This window comes from Seriola lalandi, unplaced genomic scaffold (assembly GCF_002814215.2).
Source record: "Seriola lalandi dorsalis isolate HSWRI2012SDOR001 ecotype SW California unplaced genomic scaffold, Sedor1 jcf7180002054585, whole genome shotgun sequence".
In the NCBI taxonomy this organism is placed as follows: Eukaryota; Metazoa; Chordata; class Actinopteri; order Carangiformes; family Carangidae; genus Seriola; species Seriola lalandi.
The window spans coordinates 798,338-825,300 of NW_019525138.1; the positions used below are offsets into that span (position 1 = coordinate 798,338).

At 40.8% G+C, this 26,963-nt stretch overlaps 1 protein-coding gene across 1 annotated transcript in view; it reads right to left on the minus strand.

The window, feature by feature from the left end:
• Window positions 1-1,989: 1,989 nt before the first annotated feature.
• The window catches only part of reep3b (receptor accessory protein 3b), a 39,431-nt gene continuing 14,457 nt past the window's right edge, over window positions 1,990-26,963 (minus strand). Inside the window, exons 3-8 of the mRNA XM_023418880.2 lie at window positions 22,462-22,538; window positions 20,895-21,015; window positions 20,631-20,744; window positions 13,333-13,495; window positions 5,730-5,863; window positions 1,990-5,564 (exon numbers count right to left, since the gene is read on the minus strand). Of these exons, the coding sequence (XP_023274648.1) occupies window positions 5,493-5,564; window positions 5,730-5,863; window positions 13,333-13,495; window positions 20,631-20,744; window positions 20,895-21,015; window positions 22,462-22,538 (681 nt within the window). The 3' untranslated portion in view covers window positions 1,990-5,492. The remainder of the gene's footprint in view (window positions 5,565-5,729; window positions 5,864-13,332; window positions 13,496-20,630; window positions 20,745-20,894; window positions 21,016-22,461; window positions 22,539-26,963) is intronic.

Sequence of the window (26,963 nt, forward strand, 5' to 3'; positions counted from 1 at the left end):
GAGACGGCAGCCATATCTAGATTCAGCAATGACAGGACCATCAAGTCAGGTGACTAATTACAGAGTGCTCAGCAGGGGATTGGATGGAAGACTTTGGTTAGCGATGTGATCGGCTCATCTGGTAATCAAACTGTGAAACACACAGTTGAAAAGAAACTGCCTTGTTCTCACAGGGCAACACTGTCTTGGAGGGCTTCACCTGTTGCAGCTGTGTGGATTTCTGTGGGATTAAAGCACGTTTTAAATGATTCAGATAGCATTTGTTTATGTTTGTAGAAAATAGGACAGTGCTGGAACTTTCCCCAGGAACCTTTTGAGGAACTATGCGTGTTTCTACTGCAGGAACCAGAGTCTAAATTTCGGGGTAATTGATCGATCCCCAAAAAAGTCCCTAGTATCTTCCAAAGGTCCAGGAACTTTGGGGGGCGTGGTCTGCAGTGCTGAACATTTCTGACTGGTCGAATACTCGCTGCATTTTATTTCACCTGCCATGTTTAAGTCCGTAGTGAGCGAACACATTTTCCACAGCGCGAAACAAGTCCTGGAGACGGTAAAAAAAACTGAAACAGGACTTCAAAAAAAACACCACAACAACAGGAGTGGCGAGGGTTGCCACCCATCACATATAATATAATATATATATATATATATATATAATAAAATGCTGTGTCCTGTATTGAGTATATACTGGACGCAATTTGTCCCGTATGTTCATTCATGTTATGTCCTCAAAGTGCTGTGAATAATGTAATGTCAAATAATAATTTTGCATAATCTTCCCGGGACTTTAGGCCGCGGTGGAAACTCAGACAATGGGCCACAGGAACCTTTTAGTTCTTGAAGAAAAGTACCTGGAACTTGGTCAAAACACGGCTTTAGTGTCCACAGATCAGATCTATGGGTGGTGCAGTGGGGGGTTGCCTTTAGCCCTCCCCAGAGAAGGGTCTTAAACTTGGTGCATCCAGCCGTTACTAAAGATGTGATGCGATTAATGTCGGAATGAAGTGAAAAATACCTGAAATCGGACTTTGTTCATGTCACTAACTCTTTTCTATAAATCATGAGAGGAAGAGTGATAACATCAGTGGAGTTCTTCCAGTCATGGCTATGACCTTTAACCCTTCTCCAGTGGATATACCAGTGTGTGACCGTGAACAGATCTGAATCTGACCACTTCATCACAATGATAGAAAGCACAAACCCAGACCTGCATGTCACAACATCTGGAATCCAGGTGGATGTGAAGGACATGGTTTGGAGGATTCCAACAGCAGAGTGCTCCGTTTTTGATTTTATGGTTAGCATATTCACAGCATCCATAGACAGATGCAAACTCTATGTGACTCAATCTCAGAGTAGCATGTAGGGTGGTGGTTAGTTTTAAATTCCTGTGAATGTAACAGGTCCAGACTCCATTCAACTCCAACCTGTTTCCAGTTCAGCCGAGGAAGAGGAAGAGGAAGAGGAAGAAGAGCTTCTCCCTCAGACAGGACATGTGTCACTTCAGCACATAGGGACATACTTTAATTTCCTGAATGACGTGTTGTTCCTGATGAGACACCGCTGTCATGGCTACACCTGCCTGGGGGCCAAGCTGCTGTTGCCTCTGTTACTACAACTTACTATACCTGAAAGGTGTAGCCGCGTTTCAAGATGGACGACAGCGCAGGCTCTTTCTTCACCCTGCTCAGACAGGTTTTGAGGTGACTGATTGAAGAGTCAAAGGTTTTGTGGATGTAGTTTGAAAACTTTGAGTTTTTGAGTTTTGTGTTCAGTTTGGGAAAAGAGCGGAAGGTTTCAACAGGTGTCTGTGATATAAGCTAATTGGTTAGCCTAGCTAGTTAGCCTGCTGGGTAAGTAGAATAAGCAGCCTTAGTAAGCTCAAGATATTATATATCCTTTGCATTGTTGTTGCTCTGGCTAACAGGAGCTAACAGGAGCTAACAGCCATGGCACACTACTAAGACATGGAGAATAACAGGCCAGACATTTGCTGCCCTTACTTAAAGGGCCTTTATTTTATTGCATTTAAAACCCAACGTTCCACACACCAGACATTTTACCTACACAGACCCAACAACTCAGCCACACTCTGGGTGAGTACATGAAGCTTTGGTATCATTAGTGAGTTATGAGCATTAAACGGACATCATGACATGAGCAAGTTTGGCCTGTTGTTGCACCTCAATTCAAAACCAAACTAAAGCTTCCTGTCTATAAAGCATAAATATTCTCCAAATGCGATGGAATCTACTGGAGGGATGGACACTGTTCTTCCAAAGATATTCCCTGCTTTGATGATTGATGATGGTGGCGAGCGCCGTGTGTCCACGCACACAAGCAGAAGGGAACACACTGCACATGTGCCGTCCTGTTTATACGACTGTGCAGACTTCCACACAAACGATGACAGAATGTGTGTAACGCAATGCAACACCCCTGCAGTTGTACTTCAAGACCAGTTTTGCATTTTATGAAGTCCATCTTAAAAATGATGGCTGTCGTGTTTTTAAAACTTCATGTTTGAAGAAATTCAAACTATCGTGTGATTTGTTTCAATTAATACAAACCCATAAAGTGCAATAACCCACTGGTTATGAGTGTGTAGCTCCTGTGGTTTGTGCTTCACCTGGGCTGCTGCAGCAGGTGGATGTTGTTGTAGTAGTCAGCCCCATCTTTGTTTCTACAGTGAGGAATCCAAAATACTTCCACACTCTGCTTCTCAGATGCTTTGGTGTCATGATTTGATCCGATCAGTGCAGCTTTGTTCTGTAGTGTCCTCCTCCGTTTTTATTGATTAATTTAGTTTTCTAATAGGTCAGTAGGGCGTAATAGGTCAAGCTGATAGTGGATTTGAGGAGCAGCCTCTGCTGGACCACAACACAAACTACTTCAAACTGTCTGATACGCTTATAGACGGCTAGTTTGAATTTGGACAGATAAAAAGTGACAGCCCTGCAGTAAACAATGGTCACATGTCCATATGCACACTGAGCTTTATTGGTCGCTGTGATTGTTCCTCTTCTTCGAACTGGCCATGAAGAGATATCTTCCTTCTGCGATTTCAAAGCAAAAAAAAAAAAATCCAGTCCTCATTCTTTATCTTTCAAGACAGTCCCTGTCATCCTGGAAGACACCACTTGATTTTTCAAAATAAGTCTATAGTAGTTATTGTACTTTAGGACATACGTTCTGCTGAATCAGAAGCACAACAATGGATTGGAAGGACAATGTTTCTGCCAGAGAAACAACATATACCGACTCTTCTATCTCTCCACAGCAACTTCTACAGGCTGTCAGCAGTGTAGCACTGACTTCAGCACTGGAGGACAAAAACAAGTCAAACGTTAAAAAGCTCACACTCGGTGCTGCATCCTCCCACAGCAAAGTACATTATAAAATGAGATGACGAGCAACAACAGCACTGATAATAAAAAAAAAAAAAAAAAAAAGATTTGGGAGGAGGTATATGTGCAAAAACAGGTGGTTACAAAAATAATAAAATTCAAAAAGATAATATTCACTGATACAACAAAAAACAGCTCGAAATTTACAACCAGGGATGTGATCAGGACACACAGTTAATTCCCTAAATACCCTAAAAATACACAAGTAAAAAGCAGGAAAATAAGAAATAATCAATAGTGAGAGGGAGTTCCTGGAGGAATGACTTTGTTTCATTCATTTGGTTTTCTCTTTCCTGGTGTCCACTGTCTTCCTCTGATGGCAATAAGGGATCGTGTTGATCTGCTGGTTTTTATAATGGTTGAGTCGAGGTAGGCTCAGTTCCTCCTCTCCTAAAGTTCAAAGGTGAAGTTAGTACAGCTGGGATCCCGATGAGACTCAGGCTCTCATATTGTCACCACTGTGACGGGGAATGTTGCAAATGTCTGCAGCTAAATGTGTCCACCAAGATAAAAATAGTCTGTTACTATACTGAGCCATACAGAGGTTAACAGACTCCAACACTTGTGTCAGAGCTTCCTTATTGATAAAATACAAAAGGCAGCAGAAGCAAAACTGGCACCATGTTTCAAAAGGTCGTCTTCATGAGGGGCTTTAAGCTGAAACTGACAGCTTACTTCACGGATAATTAAATTATATGGTAATACTGTGCAGGTCATTTATAAGACAATAATAAACTCAACTTTTGGGTTGCCAGGTTGTTAAAAATATCTTTGGCTTGTTATGATGTTTGCTGTGAAAAATGCTGGGATGTTTTAAGGCTTATGAAGTCCAATATTCAATATTCTGTGTCTACCTGCTGTTTGCTGCTCAGCAGGTAGTGGACAGTCTCACATTATACTGTTATTTGTATATCCATTATTAAAGGGTAGCTCAGTAAATTTTAAACTGTGTACATTGTGAATGACAGCAGCTACTGTGGCTGCAAGGGGCACCTACAATTCATTTAACTGTGATAAAAGTAATAAAAGCTAAACTGTAGTGTAAGTCTGGGACATGACTCTATAATGTTACAAGTCATATCCATCTAAAGTTTGTTAACATTAGTCACCATACGCGATTGGTCATAACACAGTACGACAAGCTGTAAAACCCCTGAGAGCACTGAGACGAGCAGTGGTGTGTGTTACTGCTCATGAATTCAAATTTTCATTTGTAAGAGGAAGAATGTGTTCGTTCAAATGAGCTGATTTTGTCATTATTTTTATATTAACAATGGATCAATTTGTAATGTGAGCCAAGAGTGAGAAACAACTCCTAATGAATGCTAATGTTGCTAATATGTTCATTATAACAACTTCAAGAGGTGACAACATGCTACATGTGTGTACAGCTTGTACTGCCGCCCCCTAGTGGCCAAAAACCTAATTAATGAAGCTTTAATTAAGGGTCATAGGGTCTGCACTTAAAAATGTTTAACGTTTTGAATAAAATGTTTCAACAACAACTTGATGAAAAAATTGGGTGACTCACTAATAAAAAAAGGCCAAATCTACAAAGCAAGTGTCATGTTGGAGGAGGTTAAAATGGATTTTTCAAAACCTGGCCACCTACAAGTTGTTCTTATTAATAGCTTATAACTGCACTTTAAAGCATTAGTTAATGGCTTTATTAATAGTTAAGTCATTAGTCAGTCCTCTTCACAGAGGATGCCTTGTTGGAAAGTGGTACCACAAACAGATGGATCTAAAATCTAAAAGACCACAGATATATAACATCACACCTACACACATGAATGACAGATGAAACAAACACAAGTCCATGCAAAAAACCTTATGTACGTCATTGTCTCAAAGACAAACATCAAAGTTCTCTGAGAGTAAACTCTCTGAGTCTCTGTTTTTGGATGAATTGGTAATAAATATGTCAGCAGAGATTAAACCATCAGACCAGGAAGAGCTGGAATATAGACAATACCATCCACCAATCAGCTGGCTGCTCTGCTGTGCGTGCATGTACGTGTGTGTGTGTGTGTGTGTGTGTGTGTGTGTGTGTGTGTGTGTATGTGTGTGTGTGCAGAAGTCTTTTCATATTCCATAATTAACAGAGCTCAGCGCTGGTCTCTTCTTGCCTTTAATCTTCAGAGATCCATAACGAACCTGGTGACAAAATAATGAAAATAAAACACTCAGCATGTGTCGTTGAGTTTCTGCACAATACGGATGATTTCAAAAGAAACGTACAGAAAAGTACAAACTCTCTTCTGACTTCTCCCGGACCAGCCGGAATAGATATTCTCAAACAGTGTGGAGCGGGACACTCACGTCTTTACGGACTCTGGATCGTGAGATCTTGGCGCTCTGCGATCGTCTCAGTCCTTTCTGACTAACGGCCTCGTCCTCAGAGAACGTCGGCTCAGTCTCTTCATCTGTCCTCTCATCCTGGTCGTAATAGTACTCTGAAAAAACACAAACACACACACACACACACACACACACACATCAGGAAGACTGTAACACACACTTTTGATTTTTGTCCTGTCAGTGTAAATATTTCAGAGACCATGTTTGGTTGCATTGCTGAGCATAGGTCATGAGAGTTTAACAAGCTGAAAGAAAAAAGATGAAACTGTTGTGGTGTAGCTGTAGATCCATCACAGTGTGAGAAACATTTACAAGTCAATGAAATTAATCATTAGTCAGTTAGTGAATTCAACTAAACAAACAGTTCTATACTTCTGATGTTTCTCTAGAGTTACTATCATTAGCTTATTTTCATTATCAATTAATCCCACTATTATATTCAGAATTTACTCTTTGGTTCATATAATGTCCGATAATACTGAAAATAATCATATTTTTCTGAAGTCTAAATTGGCATCTTCTAATATCTTGTTTTGTCCGACCAGGAAATTCAGTTCTTGTACAGACGACAAAGGACTTTTGACTTTTTGCTATTTCAGTTAATCATCTGTTTATAAGCTAATCCATTAATGGACTTACTGTTTCAGGTCTATGTGAGGGTTATAAATACTGTGAATATAGCACTACTTCCATTAACACAAAAAAAACAACTTATTATATTTAAGTAAAATATATATATGTGTCAGAATTCCAAATCTGCAAAGTGCATGACAGTGCAAAGTGTTTTTATGGCGTGGATACAGATTGTGAACGATATAAACTTCCACAGGACACACAACACTGGTGATTTGAGTGGAGGGACAGAATATGATGTTTATGTTTCACATACAATCACTAAAGCTGATGGTGAAAAGATTACTTTTAAGAAGATTTGATATAAATTGCTTGTCCAAAACATAAACACCTTCTAGCGCCTGCTGGCCAGGAACTGGTTGGCAGCACAGAGAGAGGAGAGAATAAATGTCCAGAAATGATTCATTTTAAAGACACTAAGAAATAACAATAAATACTATAACACTGACAGTTAAACCAGTTAAAATCAGCTGCTTACAGCACATTTGATGTTTGCACCTATGCAGCAGTGAATGAACCTGACAGAAGCTTGTTGTGCTGATGATTACAGACTCTGATGACAGGCCTGTGTTGATTGTGTTTTGGGGGGGGCAGTGTAGAAAGCTGGATTGATTTAAACTGAGTGTGTAAGTCCAGCAGAGGTCAGCAGATATTCAGCTGTTACTTCCCTGAGCGGCTCTCATCATAGAAACACAACAGTTAGAAAGGTAATACATAAACCAACACAAAAGGTTACATCCCTGTTTATCCAGTCATATAGAATATCAGCCATTTGTGTGACATTTTGTCATAATTGCTGTGAGAATGGCTAATAAGTGTTTTGTGAGGTGTCACTGACCTTGTTACAGAGATTCGTTCACAAGGCCAAAACCGTGTTTTATGAAGTAACCACAATCTTGACCTTTGACCACCAAAATCTAATCAGTTCATCCTTGAGTTCTAGTGAATGTTTGTGCCAAATTTTGAAGAAGTTCCGTCACTTAGATATCGTGTCCATGAGAATGAGATGGATGGACGGACAACCTGAAAACATACGCCTCCGGCTCTGGTTGTCAACGGCACGGAGGAATAAAAAATATGGAATACTTGGATTTCATGTAAACACACAACACCTTGTGTCATTTGAGTGACATCTAAGACTGCACCATGGCTACTAGTGTTATTAAAGCCCAGTCTGCATTTGAAAAGCACAGTGTTTTCTGTTTGCTCTGGTTCTAATAATGAATGCTGATGTTGTCACATCTGGAGTCAGTAAGAGAAGAGAACACCTCCCATTCTCCAGTGTTGGACAATCTTTCCACCTTTCACCTCCCAGAGGAAAGAGGGTGGGGTGAGACTTCAAACTCCAACTCAAGAACAAAAGTACCGTCTGAACACTGTTTGTGTTGGCTGGATGCTGATTGCCACAACAGGACAAACACATGAAGGAGTTTAGTCGTGCTATTTAAACAGCCTTGAAGCCAGGCTGTTGAATGTCCCCAGCCTGCAGCTGCCAAGTGCTGTCTGAGGAGGACACCAATGCCTTACTCCTGCATTCACACTCTAAAATAAAGAAGCACAGGGACAACATGTTACAGCAATGTTCCAGGGTTTCACTTTCACAAAGCTATATTTTCTCATGAAACATTTTCTGCCAGTCGTTCCAGCCACTATCAACCTATTCTGTGGTAAAACTTTCCAATTTCCTGTCACGTATGGAGCTGAGGGCTTTATTAAACAGTTCTGGCCAGAGACTTTGGAATTTGGAAGTTCTTCTAGCAAAAGCACTGCCTCATACATAAAGGAGACGAGGTTTGGTATCTTTATTTTTTAGGATATAGTAAGGGGTACGTGATTTTTTTTTTTTCTTTTGACAGTTCCTGACATGTTCTCCAAAGTCATAAAATATATTATAATTGTATATAATTGTTCCTACACCAGCAAATCCAGTGAGATCCCACCACATCTCATCTTATGTGGCCTTTAATGACAAATAAAACTAAGCTGCAGAAGACAGAAGAGTTTTGATGATAAAAACAGCAACAAGAAGCTTTGAAAACATCACTTTGGGCTCCGGGAACTTATTAATGCTCAATCTGTGATCTAATAACCCCTGTTAAATACTCGATTGATTCAAAAGTGTATTAAATGACGATGTGTGATGTCGGTCCAACATTATTTGTGCATCCTTAAAACCAACATTGTGTTCTACACTTTCTGCCTTCCCTGCTCTGTCTGTGGCTCTCAGCTCTAAAAGCACTGAGGATGTAAATCTTTAAAAACACCTCACAAATATATAGTTTCACTTTTTTAAAAAGGCTCAGTCATTTTCTAAAACGGCTGCTCACTGTAGTTTTTAGACTACGTTCACATTACTACGTTTCCATATTAATGTATGTACATACCTGAGCAATCATGCACACTGAGCATGTGCAAGCCGACGTAAACAGGAAGAAGATTGTCGGCTCTGCAGCTGATTAGTTGCAAAAATACTCTGAACAAGGAACAGCAAAGACACCTTCAGTGTTAAAATGAAGACTGACAACAAGGTCGGTAACACTTGTAATTCATCATCATGTTGTATTCACCACTGTTAGTCGAGGCCGATGAGAGCCAATCAGGAGCGACTGCGGGTGTCTACATCATCAACTCCAAAGGTCTCTGTTTTCACCCGTCCAGACTCCAACACAGCCCCAGAGTCTTCAAACTAAAACGGGGCCCGCAGCGTTTCCAAAAGTCTGTTTTCTGTGCTTGAAAACACCGGAGTCGTGTGGACGGCAGGAGGAAACGCAGCAAGAGAGATGCATTAAAAAAACGATAACGTAGTAGTTTGGACGTAGCTTAAGAAGTGTTACTCAAACAGGAGGAAATAGTGCATTTGTTGGGGACTATTTTTAGCAGTGGATTGATCTACATTTGCTGCTGTAATGAGTATTTGGGGCAGCAGGACAGTGTTTGTAGGACTGAGTTGAAATAAACTAATGTGTGTTCATAAGCCAGTGCAACAGTCTGGCTCACTGATGTGTTTTTAACAGGAAACAATGGAGGTCTATGGCTCAGAGGAATCAGAGGATATTCATTGTTAGTTTGGCTCTGCACTTGGGATTTAATTAAAGGTCTAATTTCCCTGTCATGACACAGGAATTTACATTTAGACAACTCAACTAGTCTAAAAGCAAGAAAACAAATCAGAAAAAACAAAATTGAGCACAATTTAGTCTGCAGTAAAACAATGTCATACTGGTTTACAACATTAGCTGCAGTGGTGCTAGCAGGACTATATTTCATAGTATGCACCAGAACCGCCTGTTTACTACCTTTAGGTTTCCCAAAAACGCACATATGCCTATTGAACAGGCAAGGGAGGGAGGGAGTGAGAGAGAGAGAGAGAGAGAATGATTCCTGTATTTTAGCACTAAAGCAAAGACTAAACACCACAATAAAACTCGGATTAGCCTCCTACCACATGCATTTCAAAGACCAACCAACAGGCCTTAAAAACAACAACAGCAGCTAAATAACAGCCTACAATATACTCTTACATACAATGTTGAATATCCCCCAAGAAACATGCAGTAAAATCAACATTAAGCAGCAGATTCCCTCACTTCGCATCATCATCATGAGAACAGTTGCTTCACTAACTACTAAAGAAAGTAATTACAATATGCAACAGCAAGACCAAACCAAGCTGCTACAATAAAAAATTGCAAGACACATGAGACATTAAAATGAAATAGTATTCTTTCCTGTTTGAGGTTCATTCTACGTCTGAACGTTAAATCAAACTCTTGCAGAACGGCCTCTGCATCAATTCCAATATCATGATAAAGACTCAGACCAAGACTCATAACGTTAGTGAGTGGATGCAGCCACAAAATAAGACAGGATCTCCTGTTGCCACCATTTTTATTTTGAGATGCTAAAAAAACAAATGCAATCATTAAAAAATGTACACACAGTGCATACAGGATTACAGCTGGCGCCACTTTTTAGTTGTGCTAGCACCAGCTGCCCTCCCACTTCGCAGGCTAAGGCCGGAAACACACTGGATGCGTGGCGTGTGCACGGCAGCTGCGGAACGTGTTGATTTGCGTTTAGAGATTCAGCCTCTCAACTATTGTTCAGCTTGCATCGTGCGTCTCCCGGCAGAAACACACAGAGAAAAGAACTGTTGATGTCATATTGACATCATAGCAGCAAAATGACATCAGCCTGACACCTTCCACTATAGTTTCTATGTCTAGGCTGAATGTAAATATGACACAGACATGACAAAATATAAATATATTTTTTAACCATTTTAGCTGCTGTATATGGTTTCTACCAAAAATAAATCAGAAATGAATTTGTAATGAAAAGAAATCCAACATTCTAGTAACCTGCAAACTCTACGTAGAGAGATAGAACTGCAGCAGAGACACAGCCGGTGTGAACACACACACGTGAGTCTCAGCAGCAGTTCGGTAACGTCCTCCATGCCTGTGCTGGATGTGGTTACACTTTGCTTCAGTCAAGTGGTTATATGCCAGTTTATTCTGACACAGTCAGCATACAACCTTATTTTCATTTTCTAGATTAAAATCCTGCCAGCTGTAGCCACCTTGCTTGTTTCCAACATCTGGGCACTAGCGCGGGCAGAGGGGGGGCTGCTGTCGGCAGGGGCGGCAGCTCCAGCTAGTGGCAGGCAGCTGCGTAACATCTTAGATGCAGCAGCCAGTGACATACATTAATAGAATATTAATAATTGTTTACCTGACTAATATTCTTTTGCTGACTAGCGAGGGCAGCGATGTTTGATTGTTCAGTCAACTAATGGCACAGATCCCTCCTCTACACAGTGACACAATACAGAATATCAGCAGTTATCCTTTGAGTCACACAGTTTGTTTAAACAGACGATCACCTGTAGAAATCCATTGCTGCCTGAGAACAGAGGAGCTCCGATACGACCACTGCAGGGAATGTGATGTGAAAACTTCTCACAGCAGTGAGCAGCATATGAAAGAGAGCATCTCTCTTCTCTTCATCTCTGTGTCTCTCTGCTGACTGGCTGAGCTGAATACATAATGCACTCTTCCCTCTCTCAGTATGCTAATGTTGTCTACCAGCCCTCCTTCCCTCAATCCATCCACCTCTTCTTCCAATTCACTCCTTCTCCATTCATCCCTTACATCTCCACTCCCCTGCTATACTCATCTGTCTTCCACTCCTACCCCCTACTCTCTCTCTCTCCATGCCTCACTGACTGGCTGTGTGTGAGAGAGTATGTGTATGAGTGTGAGATAGACAGAAAGAACAGAAAGAGTGTGTGTTTGGCATTCCACTGGCATCGCACCGAACCTCATCTCATCTCCTCTGTCTGTGGGGAAGCTCTCTCTCTCTCTCTCTCACTCTCTCACTCTCTCACTCTCTCACTCTCTCTCACTCTCTCACTCTCTCACTCTCTCACTCTCTCACTCACTCACTCACTCACTCACTCACTCACTCACTCACTCACTCACTCAGTCACTCACTCACACCTTCACAGTGCTTTCATTGTAATGTCTGCAAATTCAGTCTTATATACTTAAAAATAGACTTTAATGGACATGTGGTAAAAATGTGAATGAAGGATAAAACTGCTTAGCTGGTAACAGGTCCCATCAAGCAAGAAATGGATGATGGAGGGAAAGAAGGAAACAAAGACCAACAAAGAGACATAAAATGCTGAATGAAAAGTTGATGTTGTGTTGACGTGTTGTGGTTGTGTTGTGTCACATTATGTCTCTGAGTCGAGCCTGACCGAGTTATGACTCTCTGTGAGTTTTCAAGGTATGTTTGGGGTTTCCACACAGTTGTATTAAGCCTACTAACACTTGCCAACATCTGGCTTTTGTCGTCAGTGTAAAAGGGTAAAATTGGGATTTATTTTGCAGCCATGAAATCCTCCATCTCCATTCAGGCAGCGAAGTACTGACTGAAGTACGTGGTACATGTCATTTCTTTGTTGTAAAGCACTTTGAGCTGCATTTTCAAGTATGAAAGGTGCTACACCAATAAAGTTATTTATTACAAGTTATATTATTAATATTATTATTATTAAGTAATGATACATAAAAAAATAAAATACATCTGCTGTAACAGAGTCACTGGCCTCCATGCTGCTTTCTACTGTTTACTAACCCTGTTATCCAGCATGACATTAAACATGACGCATGAACGTGGCAAACTCGTCCACTGGCAATGGGAAATCAATCACCTTTGTTTCCCTGTGTTTAAAAAAAAACATGCATTTATGTGTTAATTACTGAGCTTCTAACCAAGGGAGCCTGAGAGCTCCCCCGCATCCACAAGTACAAGCTTACTGGTCATTCCTAAATCTAGCCTGAAGACTAGGGGTGACCTGACTCAGTGCCAAAGGACTCTGGAAAAACCTGCACGATGTTCTCAGGTCAGATATTTCCAGCTTTTGTACAGTTCAACATTTTTTATTGCTTTGATGGGTTGTCAGTAATTATCTTTTGCATGAAGCACCAGACAAAAAAGAAAGAAAGAAAGAAAAAATTAAAAAAAAAAAGAAAAAAAAAAAAACTCAAATAAAGGTCCACTTACAAGCTTCTTCCAGGAGCTTTCCACTGTATCTCAGTTCTCCTGAATGGACAGAGTTCATCAGTTGTTCTGAAGACAATTGTGTCACATGATGAAAAGTGAGCAAACTCCATCCATTAAGGAAAACTGTGAAATGTGGTTGAAAGCTCCAAACAAAAGCTACTTCCAAGGTGACAAACAAATTTTTGAAAGTGTTCTCTGAAACCATGTAATTAGTGATCAGGCGCAACTATCAATACTAACAAGAAGATATTTCTCTGGACTCAAGCATTCATGAAAAAAAGTCCAATATTTTATAAGCACATGCAGGCACATTAGTGAGTGTGTGTGTGTGTGTGTGTGTGTGTGTGTGTGTGTGTACCTGAGCCATCGGCAACATCACTGCTCTGAGATCTCCTCATGGCGGGGTTGGATGAGTGGGAGCTGTACTGGTACAGCGGGTTTCCTCTGTCGTCCTGCTGGTTTATCTGTGTCAGGTCATGCATACTGAGGCTCCGAAGCTTCTCTGTGATGGCACCCTGACCCTGTCACGCACGCACGCACACACAAACACACACCAATCAATATTATATCACTAGCAAACCGCAGTTCAAACACAATAGGACACAAACCAACAGAGTGATGAAGTGAGTGAGTGTTGAACACAACCTCAGACTTCTTCCCTTAACACCTACAGAGTGGTGAGTCCAGTGTTTCCCACTTAATCTCTAGAGGCTGTTGTGAGGTGGGACTTTTGTTGCAGTTGAAAAATCCCAACTATTGTTTATTTAAGACACAAGTACATGATTGTCAGTAAGTCTGTTTTGTTGTATGCGACCATCTTCAAATGTCTGGCCTACTACTATACAACTAAACTACTGAATCTGAAAAAAGTGTTGGCCGCATTTGATTGGATGCAGCTTGAAACCAAAGTAGAAGCATTTTGTGAGCTGTAAGGGATCATGACCAGAAGGCATCACAGACCTGGGCTGGGGCAATAATATAATATGGAGGATTAGTGCCACTGACATACACCAACCAGCCACAACACTAAACTGGTAACTGGTTTTAATGTTGTGGCTACATACAGTATACATTTACAGTACATCTCAACCAAATCCAGTTGCCCTCCATTCAACCCTTGTCGAACAACCACCCACCTGGATGACTAAGAATATTCACAGACATCCTTCTAAATCAAGTTTTCACTTTGTCACTATGGATTAATGAGTGTAGACTGGGGGGAATTAAATCTATAACATAATAAAGTGAGAAGGGTCAGAATACTGAAGTCACTGCAAGTAAATGGTGTACATACTGTACTGTTTCACTTTCTATGACTGGTATACAGCTTCTGATGTCTGTCACTTCCATGTCAGTGACAGTCCTGCAGACACTTGGTGACATGACTGTGCCACAGTCAGAGAGAGTTTGGTAGCAGCAGAGCATCATGGTCCACTCAGCTACTGGAACAGTTCACTGCGGCTGCCTTACACAGCATTTCTACAAATGATAAAGTCCAGTTACACTGAACTTCTGTGTTTTGGCTCAGCTTTCCATCACAGCGGTCACACTACTGGAAAAGTGAATGCTGTCCTGCCATTGTTTTTTTGTCAAGAAAATAATCAACAATATGTATGATACAGATTTGTAAGCATGATCTCAGTTGTAGAGAAATGTTCAAATTGGCCTCTGTTCATTTACTTTACAAATGATTTAACCCGTTATAAACTGATAAAGCAGATCCATAAACCTCAAACAAAACTCAGCTTCTGTTGTCCTGCTACAGCGGACACACCTAAGTAAGAATTTAGGCTCTTTATTCTTGTCACACAGCTTTTCTTTCAGTTCCACAACTGCAAAACTAACCATCTACAGTAAGACACAAAACTGTGGGGCAGCGTTACTGTGATATGGCAGATGGATTGGTAGTGACTGGCAGATCATCAGGTGTGTGAACCAGATAAAAATGTCATTTTGCAACACTGATCTTTGAGGATGTCATCATTTAGAGATGTGCAGGGGAGAAAGACCTGTCTGGAAGTTTAAAGATAATAACATCAGACTATAACAACATGTACAGTGAAATACTGGAGTATTGAGACCAATTTGTAAAAATATCATGGCTAATACTGTTAATCATTGGTATCAGATCAGCCAATTCAAAGTTGTCCCTATAAAGCCTGACTGGTACACACCTAATAGTATAGGATGACTAAAATACACAAAAATGTCAAATATGATACACTGAGTTCATGTAAACTACTGCAAATGGTATGATCATTATGGATATTACGGACAAGAAACCTTAATTCGACAATGATGAAGACGTCATCATGGACACAGTTCACAAAATGAGACCATCAACAAAGGGAGAGAAAAAAATAACTGAAGAGATTTTTGATATTTGTTATAATGAAATGAAAGTTTAAACAGAGGAGAAATAAAACTTTACAGGAATATAAGGAATATAAATGAAGAATTATGAGAATGTAAATCTTGGGTTGATCCTTTATTACTACTCTGAGAAGAAGGTGGAAATAACCACTTAAATGTATTATCAGCTACTAGCACTGGTGAAAGAACAGAGATGGATGGGGGGGACATGGTCGAGTGATGCTGCTGTGAAATGGCAGAGAAACACTGTCAAACATGCTGCTTACACTGACTGGTTTTTACCTCCCAGAGCAGCCTGCTGACACACAGAAACCCTGAAGAAAGAAGGATGTCAGTACAGAGAGAGAGAGAGAGAGAGAGAGAGAGAAACAAAGTCACAAGAAGGTTAGCTAGTAAGCAAGCTGGGGCAGATCCAAACATCATCATTATCGTAACCAACAAGAATGAGAAACTATACAGAGTGGCTTTCAGTCTGTCTAAAGTCAGAGCACATGTCAGTTAGACACTTAGAGCGGAGGAAGTTCAGCAGGAGTGATACAGTTTCCCACTAATTACCTGTGGCCCTGATGCAACACACTTCTATACTCTGGTATCATCATTGGCAGGAGAACGTTACTCTTACAAAAGTCCATTGCACTGGGAATCATCCTTAAGCATGATGCAGGCAAGTAGTCAGCAGGTGTGTAACTGCAGGAGAGGATATGGTAGGTTTTTGTTGGTATGACAACGTACCAATGAAGCTGTGGGAGTCTGAGTTAGATATACTGTACTCAGTTCAGTTTGGGAGGAAAGCCATGCATCTTAAAGACAAGACTGGGGTTTAAGAACATGAACTTTCCATTACCACTTCTGACCACCTGTCAATACCAGTGGTGAACTCAAATACAAGCCCAATAACATTGCAGGACAGTGTTGTCTCTGCATCTTAGGCACAGGTGAAACATTGTATCCCATAAACACCTTGCTCCTAATGTGGGTAAATTCATACTTACTTAAAGGTAAGTTTAAAGAAAAGTGTCTAAAGAAAACATGGAAGTTGTGAAAATAATAATGGGATTTTTTTCAGGAGGGCAGCCTACTCACAAATGTTGCATGTCAATGTTATCTTGAATACACAACAAGACTTTTCAGAATATTCCTGGCTTGTGTTATCATGCTATATACACATCTTGGAAACCTGTGGAGACCAAGGACTGTTTTTGGCCAAACGTATTAGAACTGGAGCATTTTGATTCAGACTCAGCTCTTGTTGACATGCTCTCTGTTGGGCTGTACTCCATCGGCTGTGGGCATCACCAGACACGAGCTTCTGCACCGTTATCGCTCACAGACCAGGGAGGAGACCAGCAACAGCAACAGTTGAAGAAAGCAGTAAGAATAGAAATGTTCAAAACCCAGTCTGTTTCTTCACACCTGCCGAGACTTTATAGATGCAATTTAAAAGGGGCCTCAGGCTACATGCACATCAATATGCATGAAGGCTGCATGCATAATGGATCATCCATTGCATATACTGGCCTTGAGTGAGTCTCAGGAGTTCCTTATTTAATAAAAGCACATGCTAAAAAAGGCTGATTACCTGAGATACATTTGTAAAACAAAACCACAGCACCTCTCTCTGCTTCAATCTTTCAAAGTGCTCTCTGAAATGTTTGGTTTAGACTGTCAGGTAGATTCTTACCGAAACCCGGTATCAAACAAAACCCGCGGCTAAAGACTAGAGTATCGATAAGCTCGGGCGTTATCGGTTCTGCTTTCTGTACTTGAGAAATTAAGAAAATAAATTTCCTGTTTATTATTGCGACATAACAGTTCTCTTGCGCATTCGATCTCACCAACTCTGTTTCTGATTAAGACATTCGTCTATGAATGATGCATTTCCACTGTTCCCAACCCAGAGGAGAGACCTCTTTCTCTCTCTCTGTGTGTGTGTGTGTGTGTGTGTGTGTGAGGGGCGGGGCAGCTTTATGTCATACGCCGGAGCACAGTGCAGCACAGAGACACAGACCCTGCTGTTAGTGTCAATGGCAGAGAGAGCTAAACGTTTTTTAGTGTGGTTCAGTCTTTTGCATGTGAGAGCGGAAACATGAGCGATCTCTGGAAACATCCAGTGAAAGTCTGTTACACACTGACGGAAAAATGTACAGTTCACAGTTTTCGACCGACTAGCTTGCGTCGTTGTGTCATGTGTGCAAGCAATGCTATGAGAAAATAAGCAATGTTCATTCTGTTCATCATTTGTTTTGTTTTTTTCTTACAAAATGACAGAAACAGACAGATGGATTTCATGTGCAACACAGCTGGTTTTATTGTCTAGGAAAGGTTAATCACATTGCAACTAAAAGATGAAATGCTTTTAAAGGATGTGTAATTGAACTGTGACCTTAAACTGTTGTGATAAAACACAGAGGGCAAGGAAAGAAGAGAGACACAGGAAAGACAAGGAGAGGCAACACAAATAAAAGGAGAGGGAAGACAGGAAAAAAAAGAAAAAGAGTGTTCAGGCAGAGAAAAGACAAATAAAAAGAGAGACATCAAGGCGTGGTGGAGAGAGAGTATGAGACTACAATGTGTAACAGAGAGGTGTAACTTTGAAGCAGTGATTAATAGCATGTTTAATGTAAGCAGAGACTGGAGGGGGTTTACCAGGCCCAGGCTCATGTTACTAAGCGCACATACATTACACTCAACTTAGAGGTACAGCCAACTGTGTCTTAGTTCACACAGTCACACCCTTGGCATTAATCCTTCTGATCCACACCCCCTTCCAATATATACACAACCAAGTCATTCATTTTTTCAGTGTTTTTATTAGAGCAGAGTCTAAACAGAGGTTTTTTTATTGTCTAAAGTAGGAGCACAGAACACTGTGTGGCTTAACTTAAGGCCAACACAAACTAACTGAAGTAACAGTGGCTCAGTTATTTGCTAGTGAGCCAGAGGACATTAGTCATTAAAGAGAATAAATACAATTTCCTGTCTTGTGGCATTTTAGTTTTTCCTGAGACTTCTCAACGGCTCTGCTGACTCAAAGACTGAGGCTACATTCACTCTGTTATGATGGGGTTTTTGAAGCATCTTGTTCATGTGGATGCACGTGCATGGTTTACTCGCTGCGTGGAGCGGCCGATCTAAGTCAGCATAAGCAGAAGTGCTGCTTTGTGAGCTGAAATTAAGCGTGAACCACTGAGTACTACTGCATCAAGGATACGAGTGCACATGAAGAATGAAATTCTGCTGAGACATACATCATCTGAAAATATATCAAATGTTGCATGCTCCCTCCTGATTCTCAGTCCTCTCTGTCATATTTTGTCCTGTTTAAAAAGATTATTACAAACTTTTTTCAACTTCTTCCACTGGCTTTATTCATTTTTTTATTTTGCCGTTTTTTAAATCTTGCAACCAATTTGCTGTCACATGTGATCCTGATAGACAGTGTGAAGTTAGACAGTAAACCTGGATCCAATTCAGACATTTTATTGTCATGAGCATGAAAATGTTGCACTGATCCATGTGCAGAAAGATAAAAGCTGCCTCAGCCAACATAACGTTAGAAAGAACCTACGTTCCAAATCAAAAACAGCAACAGCAACATCAACATTAATTTGTTTATTCTTCAATAATAAAAAGATGTATTTTTTAGTGTGCAACAATTATTCAATTAATCAATCAGCAACTATTTTGATATTTGCTTAACAATGCAGGTAATTTTTCCAGAAAATAATTGCTGTTTTCTGTCTTCTGTTTTTTTCTCTTTTATATGTCATTATACAACAGTTAGTTCCAACCAAGTAATTTGATTGGACGAGAGTCATTCCATGAGTGCTGATATAGAGTACAACAGCGCTGGGACTTTTAACTTCATGTATCACTCTGCTTCACAAGTGTTCTATTAACCATTAAATAGCGTCACATTAACGGCCGTTATCTCTCTTAGATTGTAACAAACTTTACAAAGATGAAAATATTTCCAGAAATAACATTTGAATGAAATGATGTGTGGTCGTCAGGAGAGGATGAAGGAAGAAGCCTGGATACTTCAGCACACACCTGAGGTAACGTGTAGACAGAGTAGCAAGCGAGTGTGCACTGTGCAGGTCAGGAAAATGTTTATGTGTTGCTTAGCAACAGTCCAGTACCAGTTCAGTTGTGGAACTGTTTGTGTTGGTGTAGCCAAATATATGATAATAACAAATCATAATCTGTGGTTTCTTATCTAACCAATATGGTGCTCACAGAACTGTTGTATAAAAGCTGATGTTGTACTGAATATCAGCACAGCTGTGATAGGTCAAGACAATCACTCCCTCTCGTGTAATATTGCTTAAGTAAACTGACACTGTTTTTGACACTTTATAGACTAACAATTAATCTACGAAAATAATCAGCAGATTAAGCAATAATGAAATTGCAGCCCTGTTGTTTTTTTGCATCTTTCAGATTTAACTGAACATATAATAATAATAGTGATTCATGAAACCAGTATCAAGTATCAAGCTAAACCATATCTATGTTAGGTGGCTTCAGCTGTTTGTGTGGACCTGACAACCCTACATTATTAATTCTGTTTAGTGGTGGATTCCCACTGCCTGGGATTAGTCATTAAGGAGATCAGCGTGGATTATCTGATACACTCAGGTGTTCACACAATGCTGAATAACCAACCAAACACACTTCATGTACACTAACTCTGCAATGAGTGGGAGCTGAAGGTCGACACAGCCCTTTAGAGACACAAACACTGAGGATACATTTGCTTGAGCGTTCAAGATACTGTATCATATTCAAGATGTTATTCAGGATTGGCTGCTGTGTTTAATGCAACGCCTGCATTAATTTACACACTAATGGCCCTATTTCTGTCCATGTTCTCTCAAGTGGAATCAGAACATTCTGTGGCAACAGGTTGAATTTGGCGAAACGATCTGCTGCATTACTGTGCAAAGCAGGTAGAGGGCGCTGTTGTATCTAAGCAAAGGAAGCTGAAGATTTCACAGCATCTCACAAAGGCAGATCCTGCTCAGTGAGGATGGGGAGAGGGGGAGGGAACAGGAAGCACTGGGACTTATGGGAGATGTCTCGATTTGATGAAATACTACAAGAGATGCAGTTCAAACTGCTTCAACCAAGCTGTTGTTGCTGTTTTTGGTCTACAAAAAGGTATCTTAAACCAACTGATAACATACAGCACATTACTGATGAAAATAATCAGTAAAAGCAGCACCTTTGAAAGAATATCAAACAGAATATTTAGTGTTGAGAGAAGCCAAAGACACTTGCCTTGACAGCTGCAGTGACAGCAGCGGTGGCTGCGATGCTCAGTCCCTGCTTTCCAAAGTTCACCATGGTTTCATAGCTTCTCTCTTTGGCCTGGACGATATACTCATCTATTTCCTAGAGGGAGACAATCAATAACACAACAGTGTGACTATAATAGTCTCAACAACAAATAATCCATGTACACAGACCAAGATGTGGATGGATGGATGGATGGATGGATGGATGGATGGATGGATGGATGGATGGATGGATGGATGGTCTTACCCTCTCTCTGGAGGACAGCAGAGGGTGCAGACACTTTCTGTAAATGAGACTTGCTCCTCTGGTGTAGGGCGCTAGTAGCCAGATCACAAAGGCTATCTTCAGCTCGTAGTACAGGGGAAACCTGGAAATGTGCAGGCACACAGGGAGCATCACAACATTAATGAGGGTTGATATTAACTTGTTAAGTCTTAGTCCTTTTCCACTACAGGAAGACATGTAACAAAACATGTAAGTACGGTTGGTGCTATTACGCCGGGATGTTGTATGAAGGGGCGGCTGCCATTGCTGGACTGCTGCGGAGAAACATGTATGTGTTCACACACCGGCTGTGTCTCTTATCTCTGTTGCTGCTGCTCTGTCTCTCTACGTAGTTTGCAAATTACTGGAATGTTGTATTTCTTTTCATTATTAATTAATTTCTTATCTATTCTAGACAGTAAAAGTTAGTAAAGTGCCACTGTCTCGACATGCGGCTGCTAAAATTGTTAAAAATATAAATTTATATTTTTTCATGTCAAATGTGTCAAATTCAGATTCAGCCAAGACATAGAAAACTATAGTTGAAGGTGTCAGTTTTGTGTAATGTTGCTGGTATGATGTCACTGTGACATCAACAGGTATTTTCTCTGTTTGTTTGCTGCGAAACGCATCACACGTGAAAAATACGCAGCCACGAGGCGTGAGACGCATGTCCCACGCAGGCAGTGTTCCTGGCCTGACCCAGATGCTGGAAGGTAGAGAGGTTAGACAGAGGCCGCCATGAGTAAAAGACATACGACAAACAACATTTAAAGGATTTTCTAATTCTAAAAACATGTTTTCACTTTATCATTGTGCATAATGGGGGGTGGACTGATGGGCAAAATGTCAATTTTGTCCGATGGCAATTAAATCTACAATATAATATAATCTGAAAAACTTGAAGGGGTCTGAATAGCTTCTGAAGCCACTGTTTGCAGTGATTGGTTGTCATGTTTGTGTCACTGAATGGCTTCTGGTGTTTCCCTTTTCAAATACCATCTCCTACAGTGCTATCTGTAGCACTGTGTGCCTTCACATGAATGCATATGATGCACAGAACAGATTATCCCTCCCACTAAGAGGATGTCTCAACATCCCCACACTTTAAATCTTTGCGTAGAGGTGATCAACATCAATATATTGTTTGAGGTTCAGTTCACATAGAACGACATCCACCAGTGTTTGAGTGTGTGTGTATGGCCGAGGTGTAAATTGAGGTTATGGTTATGGTTAGATGTCTCATAATGTTCTTTAAGTGTAGGTTGGGAGAAGCTCCAGAAAAATATCTGTACACATTCATCCAGCTGCCATACTCATTACTGCAAGTCCATTCTAATTACATTAGTTACCACTGAAATTTCAATTACCAACATATTTCATATAAACAAGTGAATTTCCATTCGTAATAGAATCAGCATACCACCCCCCCTACAAGTAGTCATCATCAAAACATAGAAAACACAAACAACAGGGCTGTGGAATTTTAGAAAATACTTAAAAGACACTGATACGAGACTGTGTGCATTTGTTTTTGTGTGAAACTCACCATGCCAGTGTTAGGTCAGTGATTGTCTCCACCACAGTGTAAAGGGCAAAAACAATCCAGTACATCATCCATCGCACCTAAACAGGGACGACAGTGAACCATGAAGCTAGACAGACATTTCTACTGATCAGCTGATAGCTAACAAGAAACTGCAGAACCACAATACCAAACAAAGGCATTTAGTGTCTGTAAACAGTGTCAGCATTACAGAGAGAGTGCTAACAAGTTTATTTTAACCTTGTAAAATGTCCTGTTCGGTCTTAGTCACGATTTGTCACTATTCTAAAAGAAAAAAAATCTGAATTGTAAAAGAAACCTTTTTTAAACCTTTTTTAAAATCCAGCATTGGACTGTCAACACCGAACAACTTTTTTAAATTCACTAATATTTAAGGGGCATTGTTAAGTCAGTAATGCAGAATTTCACCTGTCCTACAATTTGATGACAAAAGCTATGTAAACTTACTGAGCTAATAAAAGATGTCTACATTTCTCACAAGAACATAACATCATTCTTGGGAATTAAGTTATATTTGATTCCACCCTGCCACCTTCTGTGTCAGCTGTTAGAAATGAGGTAAAAAAATCAAATTGCAGAAACTGAAACACTTTGCTATTCTTATATTTGTCTTCAGCAAAACCACTCAAAGAAATTTCAGATTGAGCAGAGCTGCTGCACGCTGGGAAAATATAGGAAACACATGACTGTTATAGTAGAGCTGATGCAGTGCCTATTGTTCTACTATCCCCGTTCTGAACTGATCTATCAAGTGCACGTGGTCATTATGGTGAGTGCTTAAGGAATTTAATAAATTAATTGAAGCCACTTTTCCAATTGGTAAGGCCAAAGTGTTAGATAATCTGAGGTTTATCTGGTTCTTCTACTTCCTTCTCTTTTCCTCCTTCATTAATCCTGCACCCTGTCCCCTCTCAGGCCAGTAGTACTGAGGCTTGGATTTTATATCAGTTTCTTTTTATGCTCTCTGTTGTCCTCCCTGCTCCCTTGTTCTCGCAGTCCCTCTTTAAGGGTTGTCCATGCTCTTCTGGCTGGATTTCCATATCAAAGCCAGCGGTAGACGGTGGCAGGCAGGCAGACAGTCACATGGCAGGCTGAGGTATTAGCCAGACCCGTCTGCAGCCACATGACTGAACACACACTGACACTAGCTAATGAAATGTCAACGTGTGTGTGTGTGTGTGTGTGTGTGGAGAGAGAGAGCGAGAGAGTAAAGAGTGCGTGTTTGAATGTGTGAGAACACCAGAGAAGGACAGTGAACACAAACACACAGACATTCACCTGTCTCACAAGCACAAACTCACACATGCTGTATATCTCACATTAGGTAGACACTGTTCACACACAGACACATTGCACTCTCTCTCCACTGCCTGCACCGTTACTGCTGGACTGGTTAATTGGTGACCTCATCATGAACTCCCTCCGCACTCACACACAGGCTCATGGGAATGATAAATGTAAAGGAGAGTGTGAAACAGAGAGCCGGTGAGATGGACGTCTAATTTATATGTTTCAATCTCCTTCTGCCTCCACTGCTTCTGTCTCTCTTCTACCTCTGCCTTTCATCTTCCACGTCATACCCTTTTCTCTCCCTCTCTCTGTCTCTACCAGCATTTTTTCTCTTTCCCCTCCCTCTTTCATCTCATCAGTAGGGAGGACATTAAGACATGACCTCAGTGAAATATACAGCAGCCATTTGCCTTCCTGAGGCAATAGCAGACATTTACTAGCCCTATCTATGAATAACTGCCTCCCATTAAAAGAGAGAGAGGAAAAAAACACCTGACTTCAGCTCTCTGCAGCCAGTGGACCGACTGGTAAAGCTAAACTTGGTGGAAAGAGCATGGTGATGGAGCCAGGCAGCAGTCGGGACATATACATGCTATAGCCCCAGCAGCTGACAAGTTTGGTTCAGAGTCATTTCAAATGACTTTATATTGTTAGGGTCGGTGTTTTTGTTTAAAAATTTTGATGTGAACACTCCCCGACTCCCACACCGCAGTGAACATTGTCTGTGCTCATTAATGTTCCGAGTAAAGCTGGCACTTTGGCATCTGAGTCAGTCCTGAAGCAGAATCTGCCTGAAGAATAAGACAACGTGTTTCAATTGTCACACAAAAACACTGTATACACAATCACTTCCTGCAGCACTGACAGCACAGGCCATTGGACAAGTCTGCTCCAAGTTAGAATGGGATGCAGTTTAGCATAGAAGCCCATTTGTCTGTAACAGAGCGAAACAGCGTAGCCTAGGGGTCGCCTAGCTTTAACTACCCCCATACAGCTCTTTATCATTCCTGTGTCAGCAGTGAAGATGTAGCAGACGGAGAGTGAGGGACAGTACACAGCAATGTTACTTCTAACTGGGTGGTGTCAGTCCTGTTAAGGAGGTATAGAAGAATGGGATTCATCTATAGCCCCTTTTACAGTGGACAAAAAGCCTGCATTCACTCCCAGGTGAAATGAATCTGCAGTAGTCATAAGTATTTATCAGCTTCAGCTGAAAACATGACACACGGGTGAACCCACAAATTTTCACCCCTTTTCTGTACATTCTAAACAGATCTGTCACAGTACAGCACTGTTACACCAGAAACACCACAGCTACTCCTTCCACTGAGAGTAGACTGCAGCCATCATAATCATTTTAAAAACACACAATCACCAAAGCTTCTCACATGCAGGCTCAGACACTTACAGCGGCAGCGACCTGGGGATGAGACACGACAGACCCATTTTACTAGTCTGCACAGCGGCTTACAGCTCACTCTTTGAATCTGTGAAGATGTTCCCTCCCCTGTGTTTGCTTTGTGACTGCATGTGACAACGTTGATCCTTGCAGCTGTATGTCTGTGTCTTCTCAGTCCGAACAGGAAGGCAGTGTGAAACGCCTTTTTTTGTGGGTTCACCTGCGCTTAAAAAAAACTGCTTATACCTGCTAATTTGGTGAAAGAAGGGAGAAGAGGTTGTTTCAATCGCTGGTTTCACTTTTCTTGAAGGTGAGAATGTTCAGCATGTCAGCATGCACCCACATGTACTGTATGGACACATGTCCACACAGAAACACAGACACTAAAGTAATAAAAACAAGAGAAAGAGGGCTGGGCCTCTGGAATGAATTTACAAGCCAACTTTGTCATGAACTAGAGTAACCTCTGGCAGGGTATGCTGCAACTCGAGTCACATAAAAGAAGATACAGGCAATGGCCAACTGTAAAAGAGCTATTATCTTAATGTAACGAACTCAGTGTATGCTTAAACTCCTTAGTATATGCGCTTGGGAGATAAAGAGATGAATAGTACCATCTGTATGGTGAAGAATGGTGGGGGCAGCATCATGCTATTTCTCCCTGGTTAGAACTGAGGGAAGGATGAATGCAGGTAAATACAGAAAGGTCATTGAAGAAAACCTGCTCCAGAGTGAAGGTGACCTGAGATGAGGGGGTTGACGGTTCACCTTTCAGCACAACAATTACCCAAAGCGAGCAGCTAAGACAAGTGGTGGCTGATGTCTTTGGGACAAGTCCCAAACCCCATAGAACATCTGTGGAAAGGCTTCAAGATGGAAGTTGACAGACACTTCTCATCCAACCTGACGGAGCTTTAAGGATCTGTCAGGAAGAAAGGAATAAACTATCCAAATCTAGATGTGTAAAGCTTGTAGAGACTCACCCAAGAAGACAAGGTTTATTACTACTGTCGTCTCATAGAACAGTCCTACAGTAAATCCTACCTTCATGTAGATTCTAATGTTCAGTTTTTGTTGCTGTGTCTCTATTGTTTTTGTTACCCAGCTGCATTACACAACAAAGGAAACAGACTTGAGAATCAGTAAAGCAAACAGAAGCAGAGAGTGAGGGAGACAATTAGAGAGAGAAACAGAGTGAAAGCCACTGCTTACTGCATCTGAACCCCTGTGCTGGTGCATTAAAGCTGTGTGTGAATGTGTTACTAACTCAGTGGACTGCGATTTCACTCTCACTGGCATTAGTTACATCACCCGACTCCATCACGAAAACATATTCAAGCCCTTAAATCTATACGCATATATACTGTAGGTCCCCATCAGACCCTGGTCTAAATGGAAATCAGTGCGAAGACACAATTCACATTCTGATATTCTAATAATTTTAGACAGTACAGTCAATGTCTACAAACACAGACAGAAGAATCTTTGAGATACTCTATTAATATGGCTGCCATTTAAATGTAGGGCTTCCAGCTGAGAATTCATAAAATGTGCATCTTTGGCAGTAAAATGATTCCATTAATGTATATGGAGAGGACACAGGATTTAACGCTGCCCATCTGCTGCTGAGTTAGATTAGTTCAAATTCTCTAAAAGAAATTGAGATGTACAATCAAATCCTAATGCTCATCTGTTTGCTCATCTGTTTTACATTTAGACAGTAATCTGTCTTTAAGTAACGGAACACTTTCTTTGACAAAGATGTTGTCATTAAAATAAAATCAAATCAATAAAA